The sequence below is a fragment of the Vombatus ursinus genome, unplaced genomic scaffold (assembly GCF_900497805.2).
Source record: "Vombatus ursinus unplaced genomic scaffold, bare-nosed wombat genome assembly UNPS02014175.1, whole genome shotgun sequence".
Classification (NCBI taxonomy): Eukaryota; Metazoa; Chordata; class Mammalia; order Diprotodontia; family Vombatidae; genus Vombatus; species Vombatus ursinus.
Window position 1 is genome coordinate 727,915 of NW_020953953.1, and position 20,804 is coordinate 748,718.

At 40.5% G+C, this 20,804-nt stretch overlaps 1 protein-coding gene across 9 annotated transcripts in view; it reads right to left on the reverse strand.

Annotated features, from left to right (window-relative positions):
• Positions 1-20,804, reverse strand: part of LOC114041545 (zinc finger protein OZF-like) — a 42,769-nt gene that overhangs the window by 10,243 nt on the left and 11,722 nt on the right. For 4 of the 9 annotated variants that reach the window (XM_027860050.1, XM_027860049.1, XM_027860047.1 and 1 more), the window contains one exon: positions 19,239-20,804. This exon is cut by the window's right edge and continues 1,023 nt beyond it. The exons of 1 other annotated variant lie outside the window; for it this stretch is intronic. In XM_027860050.1, coding sequence (XP_027715851.1) covers positions 20,284-20,804 — 521 coding nt within the window. In that variant the 3' untranslated portion in view covers positions 19,239-20,283. Of the gene's footprint in view, positions 1-5,645; positions 5,849-6,652; positions 7,086-7,527; positions 7,639-19,238 lie in introns of those variants that run through there. 4 more of the 9 variants (XM_027860054.1, XM_027860052.1, XM_027860053.1 and 1 more) reach the window with 4 other exon arrangements.

Here is a 20,804-nt window from a genome sequence, read left to right on the forward strand (position 1 = left end):
TTTGACCAAATACCCATTCCTTAAGATATTTACTCTGTGGCACAGTGATTAGAGCTCTGGCCGTGGAGTCAGGAGGACCTGAGTTCAAATCCAGCCTCAGACACTTAACACTTACTAGCTGTGTGGCCCTGGGCAAGTCACTTAACCCCAATCACCTCACCAAAAAAAAAAAAAAAGCAAAAAAAAAAAAAAAGATATTTAGTCTGGAAATTTAACAAGAATCTTCTGAGGGGTTGCAACTTGTCCAAAGCAAAGACCTTCCCCCTAAAACAAGAAGTAACCAATCTAAAGGCTTCAATGGACTTTTGCGTCTTCCCACAAAATAAGAAGCAAAGAACACCCCAAAGGCAAATAGTGGATCACAAAGGAAAGACATTCTCAATCACAGAGACAAGGTTCTCATGGTTCTCTAGCATCAAATCACAGGTCCCTCTCAGCAGGACTCAGGAGTCTCCAGTCCTCCTAGTGAAGTCATATCCTGAAATGTCACTGTATGCTTAAATGTCAAACATTCGTGCTCAGGAAGGCACCTGTCTCTCAAAGTTTAAGGGAGACCCATGGTGCTTGTAGGGTGTACACATATGGGAGTGGGGCAGGTTCTCAAAGTATTGCTGATTTGGAGTACTCCAGGTTCAACATTTGTTGACTAGTGACTTCTGTGAAAATACATGGTGGATGGATTTTGTTACTATTTTTTCTAGCTCTATAAAATAATTTTTTGGTAGTTTGATTGGTATGGCACTGAATAAGTAAATTAATTTAGGTAGAATTGTCATTTTTATTATATTAGCTTGGCCTACCCATGAGCTACTGATATTTTTCCAGTTATTTAGATCTGACTTTATTTGTGTGAAAAGTGTTCTGTAATTGTGTTCATATAGTTCCTGGCTTTGTCTTGGCAGATAGACTCCCAAATATTTTATATTATCTAGTTATTTTAAATGGAATGTCTCTATCTCTTGCTGCTGAGATTTGTTGGTAATATATAGAAATACTGACGATTTATATAGGCTTATTTTATATCCTGCAACTTTGCTTAAGTTGTTAATTGTTTCAAGTCAGTTTCTACTTGATTCTCTAAGATTCTCTAAGTATATCATCGTGTCAGCTGCATAGTGTGGTAGCGTTTCTTCATTGCCTACTCTAATTCTTTCAAGTTCTTTTTCTTCTTTTACTGCTAAAGCTAACATTTCTAGTACAGTACTGAATACTAGTGCTGATTATGGGCATCCTTTTTTTCACCCCTGATCTAATTGGAACAACTTCTACCTTATCCGCATTAAACATAATGCTTGCCAATGGTTTTAGATAGATACTGCTTATCATTTTAAGGAAAACCCCATTGATTCCTATGCTTTCTAGTGTTTTTAATGGGAATGGGTGCTGAATTTTGTCAAAAGCTTTTTCTGCATCTGTTGCAGTAATCATATGATATCTGTTAATTTTGTTACCCATGTGGTCAATTATGCTGATAGTTTTCCTAATATTGAACCAACCCTGTATTCCTGGTATAAATCCCACCTGGTCATCATATTATCTTGGTGATAAATTGCTCTAATTACTTTGTTAATATTTTATTTAAAAATTTTGCATCAATATTCATTTTTTTCTTTTTTATTAATTTTGATTTATCAACAATCACTTCTGTAAGCTTTTGAGTTTTAAATTTTTCTGTCCCCCACCAAAGATGGCACACAATCTGATATAGGCTTTACATGTACATTTCTATTAAACATATTTTCAAATTAATGATGTTGTAAGGAAGAATTAGAAGCCATAGGAGGAACACAAGAAAGAGGAAACAAAACAAAACAGAAGAAAAAAATAGCAAATGGTATGCTTCGATCTGTATTCAAACTCCATAGTTCTTTCTTTGGATGTGAATAGCATTTTCCATCATAAGACCTTTGGAGATGTCTTAGATTCTTGCATTGCTGAGAAGGGCTAAGTCTATCAACTTTAGTCATTGCACAACATGGCTGTTACATTGTACAACATTCTCCTGGTTCTGCTCATTTCACTCAGCATCAGACCATACAAGTCTTTCCAGGTTTTTCTGAAGTCTGCCTATTCATCACTTCTTATGGCACAGTAGTATTCCATTACATTCATATACCACAACTTGCTCAGCCATTTCCCCAATTGATGGGCATACCCCCAATTTCCAATTCTTTGCCACCACAAAAAGAGCTGCTAAAAATATTTTTGTACATATGGGTCCTTTTCCCATTTTTATGACTCCTTTGGGATACAGCCCTAGAAGTGCTATTTCCAGGTCAAAGGGTATGCACATTTTTATTGCCCTTTGGGCATAGTTCCAAATTGCTCTCCAGAATGGTTGGATCATTTCACAACTCCACCAGCAATGTATCAGTATTCCAATTTTCCCACATCTTCTCCAACATTTATCATTTTCCTGTTTTGTCATGTTGGCCAATCGGAGAGGTGTGATGTGGTACCTCAATGTTGTTTTCATTTGCATTTCTCTAATCAATAATGATTTTGAGCATTTTTTAATATGACTATAGATGGCTTTAATTTCTTCTTCTGAGAACTGCCTACTCATATCCTTTGACCATTTGTCAATTGGGGATGCATAAATATTCATTAGGGAATTTGGTGTATCATTTTCTTTCTCCATTTTGGCTCTTCCTGGTTTAGATATCAGCACCATATTTGTGTCATAAAAGGAATTTGGGAGGATTCCTTCTATGCCTGTTTTCACAAATAGTTTGCATAGTATTGAAATTAATTGTTCTTTAAATGTTTGGAAGAATTAACTTGAAAATCCATCAGGCCTCGGAGATTTTTTCTTAGTGAGTTCATTGATGGCTTGTTTGGTTTCTTTTTCTAAAATGGGGTTATTTAATTATTTTATTTCTTTTGTTAATCTGGGCAATTTATATTTTTGTAAATATTTATCCATTTCACTTAGATTGTCAGATATATTTCAATAGAGTTGGGTAAAGTAGCTACTAATTATTGCTTTAATTTCCTTTTTATTGGTGGTGTATTCACCCTTTTCATTTGTGATACTGGTAATTTGGTTTTCTTTGTTTTTTGTAATCAAATTAGCCAAAGGTTTATCTAGTTTATTGTTTTTTTTCCTAAAACCAGCTCTTAATTCTATTTATTGGTGTAGGGTATGGTCAGGGAAGACTAGTGCCTCTGGCGTGAAGACTGCCAAGTCCTTTTCAAGGCTGCTTTCCATCCTTGGTGTCTACCTGTTCCACCTAACCCTCACCTGTGGTTCCAAGAAGCTGCAGCATGTGCAGGTAGAGGGCAGCTGAGAGGTCTCAAGCCCATTGGTGAGTTAGGGATATATCTACCCCAAGCATGTGAAGACTTCCACTGGTGGAATGGGTGGATGAGAACAATCTGTTCCAATGGCCATGAAGGCGGCTGAAACAAGTGCTGTGGAGCACTTAGAGCCTGGCTAGACATCGAAGAAGCCAATGTCAGCCACTGCATCTTGAGCCATTGCCAGTCTTATTGATTCTGTCCTGCCACTGGACTGTGCTGTCTCTGGAAAGAGTGAGGCTGACGACTTCGTGCAACTCTGCCTCGCTTAAATCCAATTTTCACACAAATCAAAAGACATCACCCATACCGCTATACCATTTTTACCTATCTCAAAGTCCTGTGGTGACAGGCAAGTGATGAAGCAGCAGGTGAGGATACACTGGGAACTGTAGTCACAACTCTGCACACAGGTGGCCCAGGCCATAGGGTCACTTTCTCACTGGAGGCAGCAGTGAGATTCAGCAGACCCCCGGGTCTCTGAACAGCCTTTTATGGATCGCAATGCTCACCTCCTCCTGTGAGGAAGGGGCTAGAAAAGGTGCCCTAAAAATCGTCTGCTCAGTGAGATTCTTAAAATCCAGCCAATGGCTGAGACTTGCTCAAGCCCACTTGTCTTTACTAGCATCACAAATGTTCACATTCCTTAAGAGTCCGGCCAATATGGTGGATCTTTAATAAACCTTGTCTTTGACTGAAAGAAGACTTGGGTCGAATTCATTCAGGCAGGACCCGCATGTTGTGATTTTAGGGTCCCAACACCCCTCAACCTTTAAACCTCAACATATGATTCCCTGACTGGGAAAAACTCCCTAATCCCAAATTTTTCTCCAGCCAAGACTCTAAGGGTCCTAGCCATCAACTTCCAGGTGACTGCTTAGGCTATATACCAACCTCTAACTGAGTCCAAGGTCTCTAGCCCACTGGGCCTGAATTCTGACCCCTTTAACAGGACCCAGAGAGGCAGAGACAAAAGTTCCAACTGAAGAAGAGGTTTAGAATGCCATTCTGAATGCCATTCAATGCATTTGAATGCAGAGGCTCCTTTCGTTTGGCAAAGCATCTGGTGCTGATTCTACTCCAGCTGAGATTTGCAAGGTGGGGGATCCAATGCTCATACAAAAGCTGACTGAAATTTTCCAGGTTATATGGCAAGAGGAGGTTATACCCCAGGAGATCAAGGATGCCTCCATTGTCCATCTCTATAAAGGTAAAGGAAATAGATTGTCCGGTGACAATCACAGGGAGGTCTCTCTCTTGGTCACTGCTGGCAAGACTCTTGCCAGCATCCTCCTTAATAGGCTGATCCTTCACCTAAAAGATGGTCTTCTACCTGAGAGCCAGTGTGGCTTCAAAAAAGGCTGAGGAATGATTGATATGGTATTTTCTGCCTAACAACTCTAGGAGAAATGCCAGACCAGACATAGGACTGTACACAACATTTGTAGATCTGACCAAGCAGTCACCTTTGAGACTGTCAGTTGTGAAGGCTTATGGAAAATTAGTCAAAATTTGGTTGCTTGAAGAAGTTCATCAGCATTGTATGTCAATATCATGATGGCACGCTTGCCTGGATTCTGGATAATGGACGGCGCTCTCGAGCTTTCCCAGTCACCAGAGGAGTGAAACAAGGCTGTGTGCTTGCCCCCGTGCTTTTTAACAAGGTGTTTTCAAGTCATGTTGTCAAATGCTTTCAATGAGGATGAACATGGCATCAAGGTCACCTATTGCACTGATGGTAAATTCTTCAACTTGAAAAGGCTACAAGCCAAGGCTAAAGTGGAGGGATTGCTGGTGCATGATTTTCTGTTTGCAGATGATTGTGCACTCAATGCAGCTTCTGAAGCTGAGATGTAACAAAGTATGGATCAAAAACACAGGTGCTCCATCAGACACCACTAAACCCATCCATAAGTGGAACCGTCGGTTATAGCAAATGGAGAAGTTTTGAATGCTGTGGAAAATTCACTTATCTTGGTAGTGTACTTTCCAGGGAGGCACACAAGGATGATGAGGTTGACACACACATTTCCAGAGCCAGCTCAGTGTTTGGGAGGCTCCGAAGGAAAATGTGGGAGAGAAGAGGCATTAGACTGACTACCGAGCTGAAGGTCTACAGAGCCATTGTGCTGACCTCATTGTTGTATGTCTGTGAAAGCCGGACAATATACCAGCGCCATGCCAGAAAACTGAGTCGCTTCCATTTGAAATGTCTTAGGAAGATTCTGAAGATCACTTGGCTGGATAAGATGCCAGACCCTGAGGTCCTTTCTCCAGCTAAACTACCAAGCATTCAAACTCTGCTTCAGAGAGCACAACTCCAATGGGCTGGCCACGTTGTTTGAATGCAAAAGGCATGCTTGCCAAACAGACTATGTTAGGGAGAACTCACACAGGGCAAGTGCTCATCACATGATGGTCAGAAGAAGCGATACAAGGACACTCTCAAGGTGTCTCTTGAGAACTTTGGAATCGATTGTGTGACACGGGAGACAGTGGCACAGGACCGCTCGGCATGGTACGCTCACATCAGAGAAGGTGCTGTGCTCTATGAGCAAAGGAGAATTGAAATAGCTCGAGAAACACAAGATACACAAACAGAGAATCCACCCCAAAGGTTCACAGGCACTGTTTGAGCCCGCCCCGTGGCAGAGCATCCGGAGTGCGTACTGGTCTGATCAGCCACAGCTGGATACCCTGAAACTTGACTGTAGCATCACGATGTCATTTTGGTCCTTTTCGAAAACGAAGGACACCGATCAACCAGACAACCAACACAATACAGAAATGCACTATAAGGGAATGTAGCAATACAAATATACAAAATACAAGTACACAATTGCAAGTATTCCACACTGTGCTAGCAATTCACTTGAATTATAGAAGTAAACATTTCTAACGAGCACAAAATTAAAAAGTTAACCAAACACAAAACAAACTCTGCAAGCATCTCTTACCCTGCAAAAATTTTACTTCCTGCAGAAAAAAAACCCTGCTCAGATTGCATTTATGAAAGAGAGAAGAGAAAAACCACAGGCCATAGCCGGCCCTGCCTTAGAAGAGAAAAGAGCCATGCAAAGCCAAATCTGTGTGCCAACAAAACAAGCCAGAAACAACCAAACAAACACAGGCCTTACAAACTGATCCAGACCAAGAAAAGGGGCCTGAAGCATTCCTCACAATGAAAAGCTGGGCTTGGATGCAGGCAGGGGCCCTTAATAGAGCCAGAGTCGGCAGCACTGAACTGATCAGTCGAGTGAACGGTACCTGTCCCTTGTCCCTGTACTGAGGAGCTCGAGGCTTCACCCCACATCCCCCCTTAAAAACTTGACACTAATGAATGTTAACAGGATATTTACTGCTTCGGGCTCTAACCTGAGAATGCTCAAAGTCAAATAAAGCAGGCCTACAGATGGGAGTACCAGTAATCATGCAGTTTAATTAATCAGAGTGACGACTGTTCTCCTAGCTGAAGTAAAAGCACAGGTTATACACTTAAATCACAACAGGGGAAGGAGCAAAGAAGGTGGATTATGAACCATCATTTCATGGTTTCCCTAAGTCCCACCGTACAATAATGCTGGAGTCAAGTTTTTGGAGGTTGTGACTACCTCCCCTAGAGTGCAGAACCAGAGTTGTGTCACAGGAACAGGTTCTACAATCTTTGATTCGCTTCACTTAAGGTCCAGTGATTGTAAGTCTTGCCAGAGTTTTGATTAATCCGTCCAAGCTGCATTGCGAGCTCTGACTCCACTCAGTAAACGCCAGCGGCTCCCAACTATTTCCTGGAGCAAATAAAAAACCCTCTGGCACTCAAAGCCCTGCATAACTCAGCCCTCTCCCCCTTTTCCAGGCTTGTCACACCCTTTCTGCCCCACACGTCCTCTTCCATCCAGTGACACTGGCCTCCGGGAGGTTTCACTCACAAGTCCCTCCATCTCTCGGCTCTCGGCGTTTTCTCTGGTTGTCCCCCATTCCTAGAACATTCTCCCACCTCTGCTCTGACCGCTGACCTTCCTGGCTTCATTTAAGTCCCAGCTAAACTCCCCTCTCCTCCAGGAAGCCTTCTCCAAGCCCTTGATGGCCCAGTGGGTTATCTGTGCTAATTAAGTCCTACGTGTCCTGTATCTAGCTTACTTTCTACATATCTGTAGGTTCCCCCCTACATTGTAAGCTCCCTGAGGATAGGGATGGCTGCTTGCCACTCTTTGTATCTCCAATGCTTACCACAGTGCCTGGCACATTAGGGTTGCTCAGCTGTTGACTCCTGTGACGCTTCCAAGGAACGTTTGCCAGAGGCTTCATGTGGCATCTGCTTGATGACCTTGCTGACCTCTCCTGGGATGTGGAAACATCAGATTAGCTAGGGCCATTCCCTCCACTGACTGGGGGTTCAGTAACTAGGTACATATAATACATATGATAATCATTAGCTTTTGATTGTTTCCTCATTTTCATTAAAAAAAACCCCTTAGTTTTTAAAAATACCAACGCATCTCAAATAAAACAGGATGTTTTACAACATACAAAGCAATTTTTTAAAGAAAATGTTTCCTCTGTAGTATTAAGAAATGTAAGCAAATTTCCCTTGTGTAAACTCTGGGACTCTGTCATGACTGTGTCTGTTTCTCTTTCTGTCTCCCTCTCTCTTTCTCAGTTGAGCCATCCATACACTTTAGCCAACTGACTTTATTATGAATGGTAATCATAAAAATAGTCAATATTTCCATAGTGATTTAATGTTTGCAAAGTATTTTACAAATAATGTTCAATTTAATCTTCAAGTCAACCCTGGGAGGTATATGCCCTTATTACCCCCATTCTACAGATGAGAAAACTCAGGCAGAATTAAGTCACATGACTTGCCCAGGGACGTACAGCTAGGAAGTGCCAGAGACTGATTTGGAATTCAGGCCTTGTGGTTCCAAGTCCAGCACTTTATTCACCATGTCACCTAGCACCTTAAAGAGGGCATTACAGAAATTAATGTCTAACAGTTCCAAAACATTGAAAGAAGGACTTTTTCTGCCAGCAAACAACAGGAAACAAAGTGAGGATCAATTATTTTGGGAATGGCTAAAGAAATGATAACAAACATTAGTATCTCAGAGAAAGATCATTACATTTACAGGGTTGCATGCAGAGGATGGAATTTGGAAATGGTCAATGAGGTCTCTTTCATTGGGAGGCCTAATGAAGTCTGTGCTACAGCAGGAGGTCTTCCCTTGGTAATTAGATCCTAAGGCTTTGTCTCCAACATGATTTCTCCAAAGTACAGTCAAGTGGAAGCCCTTCCCACATCCATTGGCTGTATCCACCTTCATTCCAGTAGGAATAAGGGTGTCTACTGATCACCCTCCTCCAGAGAAAAGCACGGCCCCCCTGAGCACATTTGTAAGGCTTCTCTCCACAATGAAGCCTCTGATGGAAAGTAAGAGATGATCTCTAGCTGAAAGCCTTCCCACACTGAGTGCACAGGGACCTGCTCCTCAGAATGGTTTCTCTAAAACTGCAGAAACTCTGAACCCCATTTGAATGCCTTTCCTTATTCATGACATTTCTATCTAATATGACTTCTGAGATGGGCAATAGGAGACGATTGGTACCTGAATGCATCACCACTTTGGTTATATTCATAAGGCTTCGCCCAAGTGTGGAACCTCTTCTGTTAAATATATTAAGAGTGGTAACTAAAACCTCTGCCACATTCATGACATTCATGAGTTTTGTCTGCAGTGTGGACTCTCTGGCGTTTAGCAAAATCTGAGGTCAGTGTGAAATCATTCCACATTGTTTACATTAATAAGATTTCTCCTCAATATCCACTTTTTGATGTTTAACAATACTGGAACTCTGTCTGAAAGCCTTTCCACATTAATTACACTTGTAGGATTTCTCCACAGTGTAAATTCTCTGATGTGTACCCAGACAGGACCTCCGTGTGAAAGATTTCCCACACTGATTGCATCCATAAGGCTTCTCTCCAGTGTGGATTCTCTGATGTTCAGCAAGATTGTGCCTCATTGTGAAAGTCTTTCCACATCAATTACATTCATAAGGCTTCTCTCTAGAGTGGATTTTCTGATACCAGCAAGAGTGGACCTCTGGGAAGCAGAATACTAGGAAAGAATTTTTACAACCAGTCTCTCTGATAAGGGCCTCATTTCTAAAATACACAGAGAATTAAGTCAAATTTAAAAGAATACAAGTCATTCCCCAATTGATAAGTGGCCAAAGGATATGAACAGGCAGTTCTCAGATGAAGAAATTAAAGCCATCTATAGTCATATGAAAAGATGCTCTATATCACTACTGATTAGAGAAGTGCAAATCAAAACAACTTTGAGGTACCACATCACACTTATCAGATTGGCCAACATGACAAAATAGGAAAATGATAAATGTTGGAAAAGATGTGGGAAATTGGAACACTAATGCATTGTTGGTGAAGTTGTGAAATGATCCAACCATTTTGGAGAGCAATTTGGAACTATGCCCAAAGGACAATGAAAATGTACATACCCTTTGACCCAGCAATAGCACTTCTAGGGCTGTATCTCAAACAGATCATAAAAATGGGAAAAGGAACTACCTGCACAAAAATATTCATAGCAGCTCTTTTTGTGGTGGCAAAGAACTGGAAATTGAGAGGATGCCCATCAATTGGGGAATGGCTGAACAAGTTGTGGTATATGAATGTAATGGAATACTATTGTGCTATAAGAAACAATGAGTAGGCAGAGTTCAGAAAAACCTGGAAAGACTTGTATGGTCTGATGCTGAGTGAAATGATCAGAACCAGGAGAATGTTGTACAATGTAACAGCCATGTTGTGCAATGACTAACTTTAATACACTTAGCCCTTCTCAGTAATGCAAAGATCTAAGACAAATCCAAAGGTCTTATGATGGAAAATGCAATCCGCATCCAGAGAAGGAACTATGGAGTTTGAATGCAGATCGAAACATACTATTTGCTTTTTTTCTTCTGCTTTGTTTTGTTTTGTTTCTTCTTTCTTGTGGTTCCTTCTATTGGTTCTAATTCTTCCTTACAACATCAGTAATTTGAAAATATGTTTAATAGGAATATATATGTATAGCCTATATCAGATGGCATGCTATCTTGGGGAGGGAGGGGGAGAAAAATTTTAAACTCAAAAGGTTATGGAAGTGATTGTTGACAAATCAAAATAAATTTTAAAATATTTAAAAAAAGAGTGGACCTCTCGGTAAAAGCCTTTCCACATTGATTACATTCAAAAGGGTTCTCTCCATTGTGGATTCTCTTCTGTGCAGCAAGACTGTGCCTGTCTGTGAAAGCCTTTCTATGGTGATTACATTTAAAAAGTTTCTCTCCACTGTGGATTTTCAGATGAGTAGCAAGAATATGCCTCACTGTGAAAGCCTTTCCACACTGGTTACATTCATAAGGCTTCTGTCCAGAGTGGCTTCTCTGATGTGCAGCAAGATTGCACCTGTCTGTGAAAGCCTTTCCACAGTGATTACATTCAAAAGGTTTCTCTCCAATGTGAATTCTCTGATGTGCAGCAAGATGGCAGCTCTATCTGAAAGTTTCCCACATTGATTGCATTCAAAAGTCTTCTCTCCACCGTGGACTCCCTGATGTGTTGCAAGATTTCACCTCGGTGTGAAAGCCTTTCCACAGTTATTACATTCAAAAGGTTTCTCCAGTGTAGATTTTTTGATTGTCAATAAGGAGTGATCTGTAGCAGCCTTCCCACATTCATGAGATTCATAAAACTTCTCCCCAGTATGCATCTTCTGAGGTCTATCAAGATCTGAGTTCCAACCAAAGGCCTTCCCACACTGAGCACATGCATATCTTTTCACTCTTGGGTGAAATCTAGGCTGGCAAGGAAGAGATGAGTGGTGGTATGAGGTTGCTTCCAATTTATTATATTCATTAGGCTCCTTTCTGATGGGAATTTGCTGATGAGTAATGAGTTTAGAGTTCTGATTCAAGGACTTCCCACCTTTATTACTTATAGAAAGCATTTCTCCAGTATCACTTTTCTGACTTCTGAGGTCTGAATTCCAGCTCAAGGCCATTTCTCATTGATTACCTGGACACATTTACATTTCAAGAGGCTTCTCAAGGGACTGCAAATGCTCTACCAGTCCAGTAAAGCATTTGTTATACTCATTATCCTAAAGACAGTCATTGCCTGACACCATTTTCTTACAGTGATTTAGGATAGAAGACTGTTTGAATCTCTTTTCAATGTCATCAAATTCACAGTCACTCTTTGGATTTTTATCTAACTTGATATTAGAGTCATGGATTTCTTTCAACTTGAAGTCTCATCACTCATGAATCTGTGAAGGTCCATTTTTCAAGAAAAATTCTGAGTTTTCTAATCATCTCACTAAATTTGAACCTGGTTGCTGAAGTTGAAGAAAACAATCAAAGATATGTACACCAAAAGATATATACACATAAATACATTCAGTAGCAATGGTTACCGAAGACTTATGAACCCCACAACCTTCTCATCACCAACCTAAATGCAACAAATATACTCTTGGAACAAAAGTTGGCATTAAATAGACTGCCTCATTTTAAGGAGAAGAGATAAATAGGCTGTGTGAGTGACAAAGGAGGAGCACACCACAGAGTGCTGGACCCATCAGAGACTTATTCACTCCAAGCTAAACACTCACATTCATCAAGAGCAGCAGCCACGAGGCAAGATGGCTACAGACTTAATGTCAACAGCCTAGAGTGATTCTCCATGGGACAACAGTTTGTGGATCACTTGGAGAAAAAGCTGAGCCAACACAGGGTCTGCAGCATTCCAGCAGGAAAGAAGTGAGGAGCTTTCAGAGATTTGTTGTACAGGACCACATTTACTCATCTTGGAAAGAACACTTGTAAACATCCAAATTGGTTTGATGAAAATGATGGGGAAATTCAAAATCTAATAAATAGATAATGAAAACTCTACAGAGCCTACTAGTAGGTTAGTTCACCCATATCTAGGAAGATAGCCTTTAACTCCACCAGAAATGAAGTACCAGCAAAGCTTAGAGAGATGCAGGATTCTTGGCTCAGAAAGAAGGCAGGTGAAATTCAGTTTTATGCTGATAATAACAATGCAAAGAACTTGTATGAGGCCTTGAAGGCTATTTATGGGCCAAAGACCCATGGTGCACCTCAACTATTCAGTGCTGACAGAGCCACGTTGACAAGTGAAAATTACATGAGCCTAGTGAGATGCGCTGAACACTTCCCTAGCATTCACAACAGACCATCCTCAACCCCAGCTGAAGCCACTGACCATTCCCTTGGGTTCTACTCAATCCCTCTATGGCCATCCCCCAATTGGTGTGAATCCCTGCAATTTCTAGTTCTTTGTCACCAAAAAGAGAGAGCCTAGGAATATTTTAAAACATTAAGTTCATTTTCTTTTCTCTTAGTCATCTTGGGAAATAGACCTAGTAGTGGTATTGCTGGGTCATAATATGGGCATCATTCCAGGTTCCTCTCCAAAATGGTTCGATCAGTTCACAATTCAACCAACAATGAATTAGTCTCTGCACTTTTTCACATCCCTTCCAACATTTGTCATTTCCTCTTCCAATCACTTTAGCCAATCTGATGGGTATAAAATAATGTCCTAAGTTTGCTTGAATTTGAATTTCTCTATTGGATTTTCCTATTTGGATTCCTGGACTGGAAAACTATTTATCAATTGGGAAATGACTCATATTCTTATAGATTTTGCAAAGATCTTTGAATATTTGACATGAGAATTTGAGAGAATTTATAAAACTTGAAATCAGTCATTAAAAATCCAATGAAATATTGAGAAAAGCATTTTACATCTGAAGTGAGAATCATAATAGAATAATAAATGCTAGAAAAATATCTTGGTATACAATGCTTCTCCCGATGGAATTAAGGAGAAGATATGTGCTTTATTAGTGATGCCTAAGAATCTGTGGAGAAAGTGAGGTCCTGTGTAATTCCTCCTGTGTCATAAGTGACACTTTAAGTGGTGGTAAGTACTGTGTATTCTGGAGGCGGTGGGGGGAGAGACAACTTAACAGTGATCCCTGAGGACAGAATAAAGAAATTATTAAATAAATTCCCTAGAAGTCTATAATAAAGTTTTAAGTAGAGAAAAGTATGAAAAGAATTCTGAAGAGAGATTACTCACAATATGGCCTCAACTGAGTGGATGAGAGTATCTGGAGCCAAGTGAAGAAGCCGTGTTCTTATCCTGAAGGGTTGAGATGGCACTGGGTATAACGTGTTACTGTCAAAACATCTTCTGTCTTTGCTTTATGATTGCTTTCAATTGTGATGGAATACATTCATTCATTTCCATATTTAATTACAGAGAAATAAGAGTAACTATGTGGGGAAAGGAGGGTTCCTTGCTTCCTTAAAAATGTAGTAGTTTATCAACTGGGGTTAGAGGTTGAGCTGAAGAATCAGAAAGATGTTGACAGTTTATGAAAAATAGGTTATTTCAACATGCTGCTAGATCTCTGGAACACTGGGGATCAGGAGTCAAGAGAATGATTCAAGAGGCAGACTGATGGATATCATACAAGAAATTGAACAATTCTTCCGATCCTTTGATGCCTAGGAGAGCTCATCTCATTTCCCAGTCTCCTACATGCAAAATATGTGTTTAGCCAAGACATTTGGCTTTTGATGCCCTTCCATTTCAAGCAGAATGGTATGATATGCAAAGAAGTTCTATTATTGGAGCAATTCTCTTTCTCATACATAAAAATCTCTTCGCTTTTTTGTCCCTTAGATTTTATTTAAAACATCTGATTTGTCTTGTATTTGTAATGTATAATTTCACTTTTAGCTTCCTTTATTTCTTTATTGAACTTCTGTGCAATTAAGGCATTATTTCCTGATTTTTTTAGATTCCCAAGAAGAAACAGATATGTTCTTTTCACTAGGTATTCTGAGTCGTGACTCTTCTTTGCACTATGTTCGTTCATAATGTGAACAATCACTGTAGGAAGGCCATGGTTTTATTGATTGATAGTTCACCTCTGGAATCCCTAACTTCTTGTTATCAGCTCTTGCACACCTCTTTCCTTCTCCATCCCCCCACAGTCTCTTCCCCACCATGGGGCGAGCTCATGGACTCCAAACCTCCACAAAGGAGAGGGTCAGCTCACACATCTCCACATCTGCCCCTGGCTGCACTACTCTGGGACTTCTCACTGACTGTGCCACCAAGTCCCAGTGTCTGCTGTCTTTAGCCCCAAACCTCTTCCTTTGGTGTGTTGTCTTGCCTTGAAAATGAAAACTCCATGGGGAGAAGACAGTCTTCTTTTCTGTTTGAATCCCCAGACATTAGCACAGTGCATAGATGGTGCTTAATAAATGCTTACTGACTTGTGACTACCCAAACACTCTCATCTGAGGATCCTGCTTTTTACTTTGCCCACCATGATTTAGAAATCACCTTCTTTTCAAATCTTTTTACTCTAGAGCCTTCATTCTCCTAATTATATTCCATTGTCAGCTGTACATAACTGTGTGCTTGTCGTCTCCCTCATTAGACTGTGAGCTCCCTGAGGGCAGACACTGCTGTTTGTCTCTTTTTGCATAAGCCCTACTAAGCACAGGGCCTGGCACATAGGAAGCACTTAATAAGTGTAGAGTGAATAACTGCTTACATTCTCTCCTCAGAACCTCTTCGTGGGATCTTAGCGGCCTTCTTTCCTCCATTCTCTAAGAAAGTGGGAGCCTTGTCTCTGCAAAGGCCAACCAGGTACATGGCCATTTAATCCCATCCTATCCTATCCTCCCCAGCAGTTAACATACTAAGTCATTCCCAATAGATGGATTCCTCACATTTTCAACCTTTCTTTATCAGCTGGTCCCTTTCCTAGTGATTTCAAACATACCGATCTCTCCCATCTTTACAGAAGCTTTCCCTAAACCCTTAGCACCCTCCAGCAATCATTCTATCTCACCTCCTATTCTCAAACTCCTTGAAACATCCCTCTAAACTTTCTAATTTCCTCTCTCACTCACTCCTTAGTTGTTATTGAATTGTTTCAGTTGTGTCTGACTCTTCTAGACCCCATGTGAGAATTTCTGAGTAGAGATATAGGAGTGGTTTGCGATTTCATTTCAGAGATGATGAATTGAGGCAGAGTTAATTGACTTACATGACTCAGGATCACAGAGCTAGTGAGGCCATATCTGAACTCATGCAGATGAGTCTTCCTGACTTCAGGATCTAGAAGGCCCATGTGGCCTGAAGGCTGCAGGTTCCCCACCTCTGCTCTAGACTGACTGCATTCAGTTATCAGGATAGAGTCCTTTTGATCCCATGATATTCTTCATTCTCATCTTTGTAATTTCGGAAACATATTGCCTTAATGCCAAATTTTAAGAGTTACTTTTCAGGAAGGTATGACCCATCGAGAGAGGGCAAAACATCACAGGTATCTTGAAAGGAGAACACATGCAACTTTAAGGGAGACCACATTCTAATTCAGTTTAGGACAAACTCATTTCCATTTGTTGCCAGCACCTCAAAATATAAGCCCACTCCTCTGGCTTAGTCTACAGCCAAAGTTTGATTGTGGCTGTCTTTCTACTCAGAAGGAGAAAGGTCTGAGTCCCACCATAGAATCAAAGAAAGTTTGGGAAGGGATGGACCGATGAGAGAGGAGGAGCTCTCAGGGGGAACCAGGCTTTTGCATTTTGCATTTTGGCCCAGGTAGAATGTGAGCCTTGGAGTGGATGCTGGTGGACCAGGACAAGGTCAAGGCGGAAGAAGGGTCATTACCATGGCCATGGCATTGCAGCTGATGGAGACCAGGAATAGGAGTGGAGAAAAAGACAGGGGCCTGAGTTTCTAGCCATGAGTGTGAATTGAGGAAGAGGATGATCCTGGGGCCTCAGGAATGAGGCAGAAAAAGCCACCTGGACCCCTCATAAAAGCCTTGGTTCACAGAGGCCCCTAGGGCCTTCTCCTTTCCATATGGCCCATACTTCTAGGCAAATTCTGCCTTGGACTCCTCCTCCTGGCAGACTCCCTGGATGGGAGAAGCAGCCCTTTTCCTTGAGATAATTATGTCTCCTGAAAATACAGTGCTGGGCTTGCAGTTCCCAGGTAGGTCTGAGCCAGGAAGTGAGAGAGGCAGATGGCCTACCTGTACTCTAAGTGACTAGCCTTTAAAGACCAAGAAGTGGTCTTTGTTTCCACATTCATGCCATGATTCCTGCTTCACTCAGCCATTTAGAGGCCACCCAGAGGTTCTGCTCTCCTTACTGGGGACACATTTCAATTGGCACAATCCTTATTTCCCTAGTGCTGCATCTTTAGCTTTAAAGTCAGAGGCATTTATGGTTAGAGTTACTTAGGGACAAGTGCCTCTGACTCTAACCCCAACCCTCCTACTCTGCCTCTGACTTTAACCCTAAATGGCTGTGATTTAGGGCTCTCAGCCCTCCTTCACTTTTCACAAGGACATTACTGATAATCTTATCCTGGGCAAACTCCGGGGCAGATCTGAATTGATTTAATCTGCTCAGGTTTGGGTAGAGACATTTTCTTCTGCCTAGGTAGCCCAAGACTGGGAGTGGTCTGATAGAACAGGTCAGGATGAAGATACATAAATCACTAACTCAAGATACCACACCTGCAATTGTGTTGACCAATCAGAGTTGATTGGCACCCCTTGGGAAGATCTACTCTTCTAAGGGCACATAACCTTGTACCTCCAAATCCCAAATCGAGCCAGTTCTAAACCGTCCACTTAAGGGAGCAGGTTTTGGACTAAACTCCCATGCAGTGCATGTCAAGCCAGCTAGAGAGAAACACAAGGCTTTCTGGAAAAATTTGTGAAAATACACCAGTGGTCTATAAAATAAACCCACATAAATCATTGGCATTTCTATATATTACCAACAAAGTCCAACAGCAAGAGATAGAAAGAGAAATTCCATTTAAACTTACTGTAGACATTATAAAATATTTAGGACTCTAGCTCCTGAAACAAACCCAGGAATTCTATGAACACAATAACAAAACTCTTTTCACACAAATAAAGTCAGATCTAAATAACTGGAAAAACATCAGTTGCTCATGGGTAGGCCAAGCTAATATAATAAAAATGACAATTCTACCTAAGCTAATTTACTTATTCAGTGCCATACCAATCAAACTATTTTTATTTTATTTTATAAAATTTTATAATTTATTTTATAGAGTTAGAAAAAATAACAAGATTCATTTGGAGGAACAAAAAGTCCAGAATATCAAAGGAACTAATGAAAAGAAATGCAGGGGAAGGTGGCCTAGCCATTCCAGATCTTAAACTGCATTATAAAGCAGCAATCATCAAAACTGCTTGGTACTGGCTAAGAAATAAAGAGTGGTGGATCAGTGGAATAGGCTAAATATGCAAGACACAGTGGTCAATGACTATAGTAATCTGTTATTTGATAAACTCAAAGACCCCAGCTTCTGGGATAAGAACCCGCTCTTTGAAAAAAACTGCTGGAAAACTGGAAAAGAGTATGGCAGAAACTTGGCATAGACCAAAATCTCACACCATATACCAAAATAAAGTCAAAATGGGTTCATGACTTACATATAAAGGCTGATACTATAAACAAACTGGGAGAGCAAGGAATAGGTTACCCATCAGATCTATGGAGAACAGAAGAATTCATGACCAAACAGAAGATAGAGAACATTATGAAAAGCAAAATGGGTAACTTTGTTTACATTAAATTGAAAAGTTTTTGCACAAACAAAGCCAATGCAACTAAGATTAGAAGGAAGGTAGAAAATTGGGAAAGAATTTTTACAACCAGTCTCTGATAAGGGCCTCATTTCTAAAACATATAGAGAATTAAGTCAAATTTATAAGAATGCAAGTCATTCCCCAATTGATAAATGGTCAAAGGACATGAACAGGCAGTTCTCAGATGAAGAAATTAAAGCCATCTATAGTCATATGAAAAAATGCTCTAAATCACTGATTAGAGAAATGCAAATCAAAACAACTCTGAGGTACCACATCACACGTATCAGACTGGTCATCATGACAAAACAGGTAAATGTTGGAGAAGATGTGGGAAAATTGGAACACTAATGCATTGTTGGTGGAGTTGTGAACTGATCCAACCACTTTGGAGAGCAATTTGGAACTACCCCCAAAGGACTATAAAAATGTGCATACCCTTTCACCCAGCAATAGCACTTCTAGGGCTATATCCCAAAGAGATCATACAAATGGAAAAGGACCCACATGTACAAAAATATTCATAGCAGCTCTTTTTGTGGTGGCAAAAAATTGGAAATTGAGAGGATATCCATCAATTGGGGAATGGCTGAGCAAGTTGTGGTATATGAATGTAATGGAATACTATTGTGCTATAAGAAATGATGAACAGCTGGACTTCAGAAAAACCTGGAAAGATTTGTATGGACTGATGCTGAGTGAAGTGAGCAGAACCAAGAGAACGTTGTACACAATTAACAGCCACATTGTGTGATGACTAATATTGATAAACTTAACCCTTCCTGGCAATACAAGGATCTAAGACATCTCCAAAGGCCTCATGATGGAAAATGCTATCCACATCCAAAGAAAGAACTATGGAATTTGAATGCAGATCAAAGCATACTATTTGCTATTTTTTTTTCCTCTTCTGTTGAGTTTTGTTTTCTCTTTCTGGTGGTTCCTCCTACTGGTTCTAATTTTTACTTACAACATCATTAATGTGAAAATATGTTTAACAGAAATGTATATATATAGCCTATATCACATTGTGTGCTGTCTTGGGGAGGGTGGTGGGGAGGAAGGGGGAGAAAAATTTTAAACTCAAAAGCATATGGAAGTGATTATTGATAAATTAAAAGAAATTAATAAAAAGAAATTAAAAAAAAGAAAATAAGCCAGTGGGGGGGAGGGGAAAAGAGTATTTTATTTTTGTTTTTTAAAATAAGGGAAAAGGGAATGCCTAGGAGGTCACAGAGTCCCTGAGAGGAGGGCACAGCACAGAGTAGTGGAGATTAAAAAAACACCAGAGGCATCTAATTAGTCTTGGAAAACTGGAGCAAGAGGGAAAGTTGTTGGTTGGATGAGGATTCATTCAGGTCTACAAAATGTGTTAGAAGAAATAAGAGTCTATGAACACCATGAAATGCTGAGGAGGGAAGACAAACATTGGAATTTCATGGAATAATCCTTACATGTATACCATTTTAGACGCAGGATGGAATTTAGGGATCTTTAATGAGGTCTCTTTTGTTGGAAAATCTGTGTCTGTGCTGCAGCAGCAGGCCTTCCCTTGGTAATTAGGTTCCAAAGTTTTACCTCCAGTATAATTTCTCCAAAGTACAGTCAAGTAGGAGCTCTAGGGAAAGCCCTTCCCACATCCATTGCCTTTGTCCACCTTCATTCCAGTAGAAATAAGGGTGTCTACTGATCACCCTCCTCCAGAGAAAAGCACAGCCTCCCTGAGCACATTTGTAAGGCTTCTCTCCACAATGAAACTTCTGATAGAAAGTAAGAGATGATCTCTAGCTGAAAGCCTTCCCATATTGAGTGCACAGGGACCTGCTCCTCAAAATGGTTTCTCTAAAACTGCAGAAACTCTGAACCCCATTTGAATGCCTTTCCTTATTCATGACATTTCTATCTAATATGACTTCTGAGATGGGCAATAGGAGATGATTGGTACCTAAATGCATCACCACTTTGGTTATATTCATAAGGCTTCTCCCAAATGTGGAACCTCTTCTGTTAAATATATTGAGTGGTAACTAAAACCTCTGCCACATTCATCACATTCATGATGTTGGTCTGCAGCGTGGACTCTCTGATGTTTAGCAAAATCTGAGGTCAGTGTCAAATCTTTCTATGTTAATTACCTTAAGGAGATTTTTCGTCAGTATCAAATTTTGATGTTAACAATTCTGAAGCCCTGTCTGAAAGCCTTTCCACATTAGTTACATTCCTAGGGTTTCTCCCCAGTGTGAATTCTCTGATGTAAAGTAAGATGTGAGCTCCTTGTGAAAAATTTCCCACACTGATTACATCCATAAGGCTTCTCTCCAGTATGGATTCTCTGATGTGCAGCAAAATGGTACCTGTGTGCGAAAGTCTTTCCACAGTGATTACATAGAAATGGTTTCCATCCACTGTGCATTTTCAGATGGGTAGCAAGATTCTGCCTCATTGTGAAAGCCTTCCCACACTGATTACATTCATAAGGTTTCTCTCCAGTGTGGATTCTCTGATGTTCTGTAAGATACCACCTAAATATGAAAGCCTTCCCACACTGATTACATTCATAAGGTTTCTCTCCAGTGTGGATTCTCTGATGTATACTAAGATTGCCCCTCTGTGTGAAAGTCTTTCCACAGTGGTTACATTCAAAAGGTTTCTCTCCAGTGTGAATTCTCTGGTGTGCAGCAAAATCGCACCTCTGTGTGAAAGTCTTTCCACAGTGATTACATTCAAAAGGTTTCTCTCCAC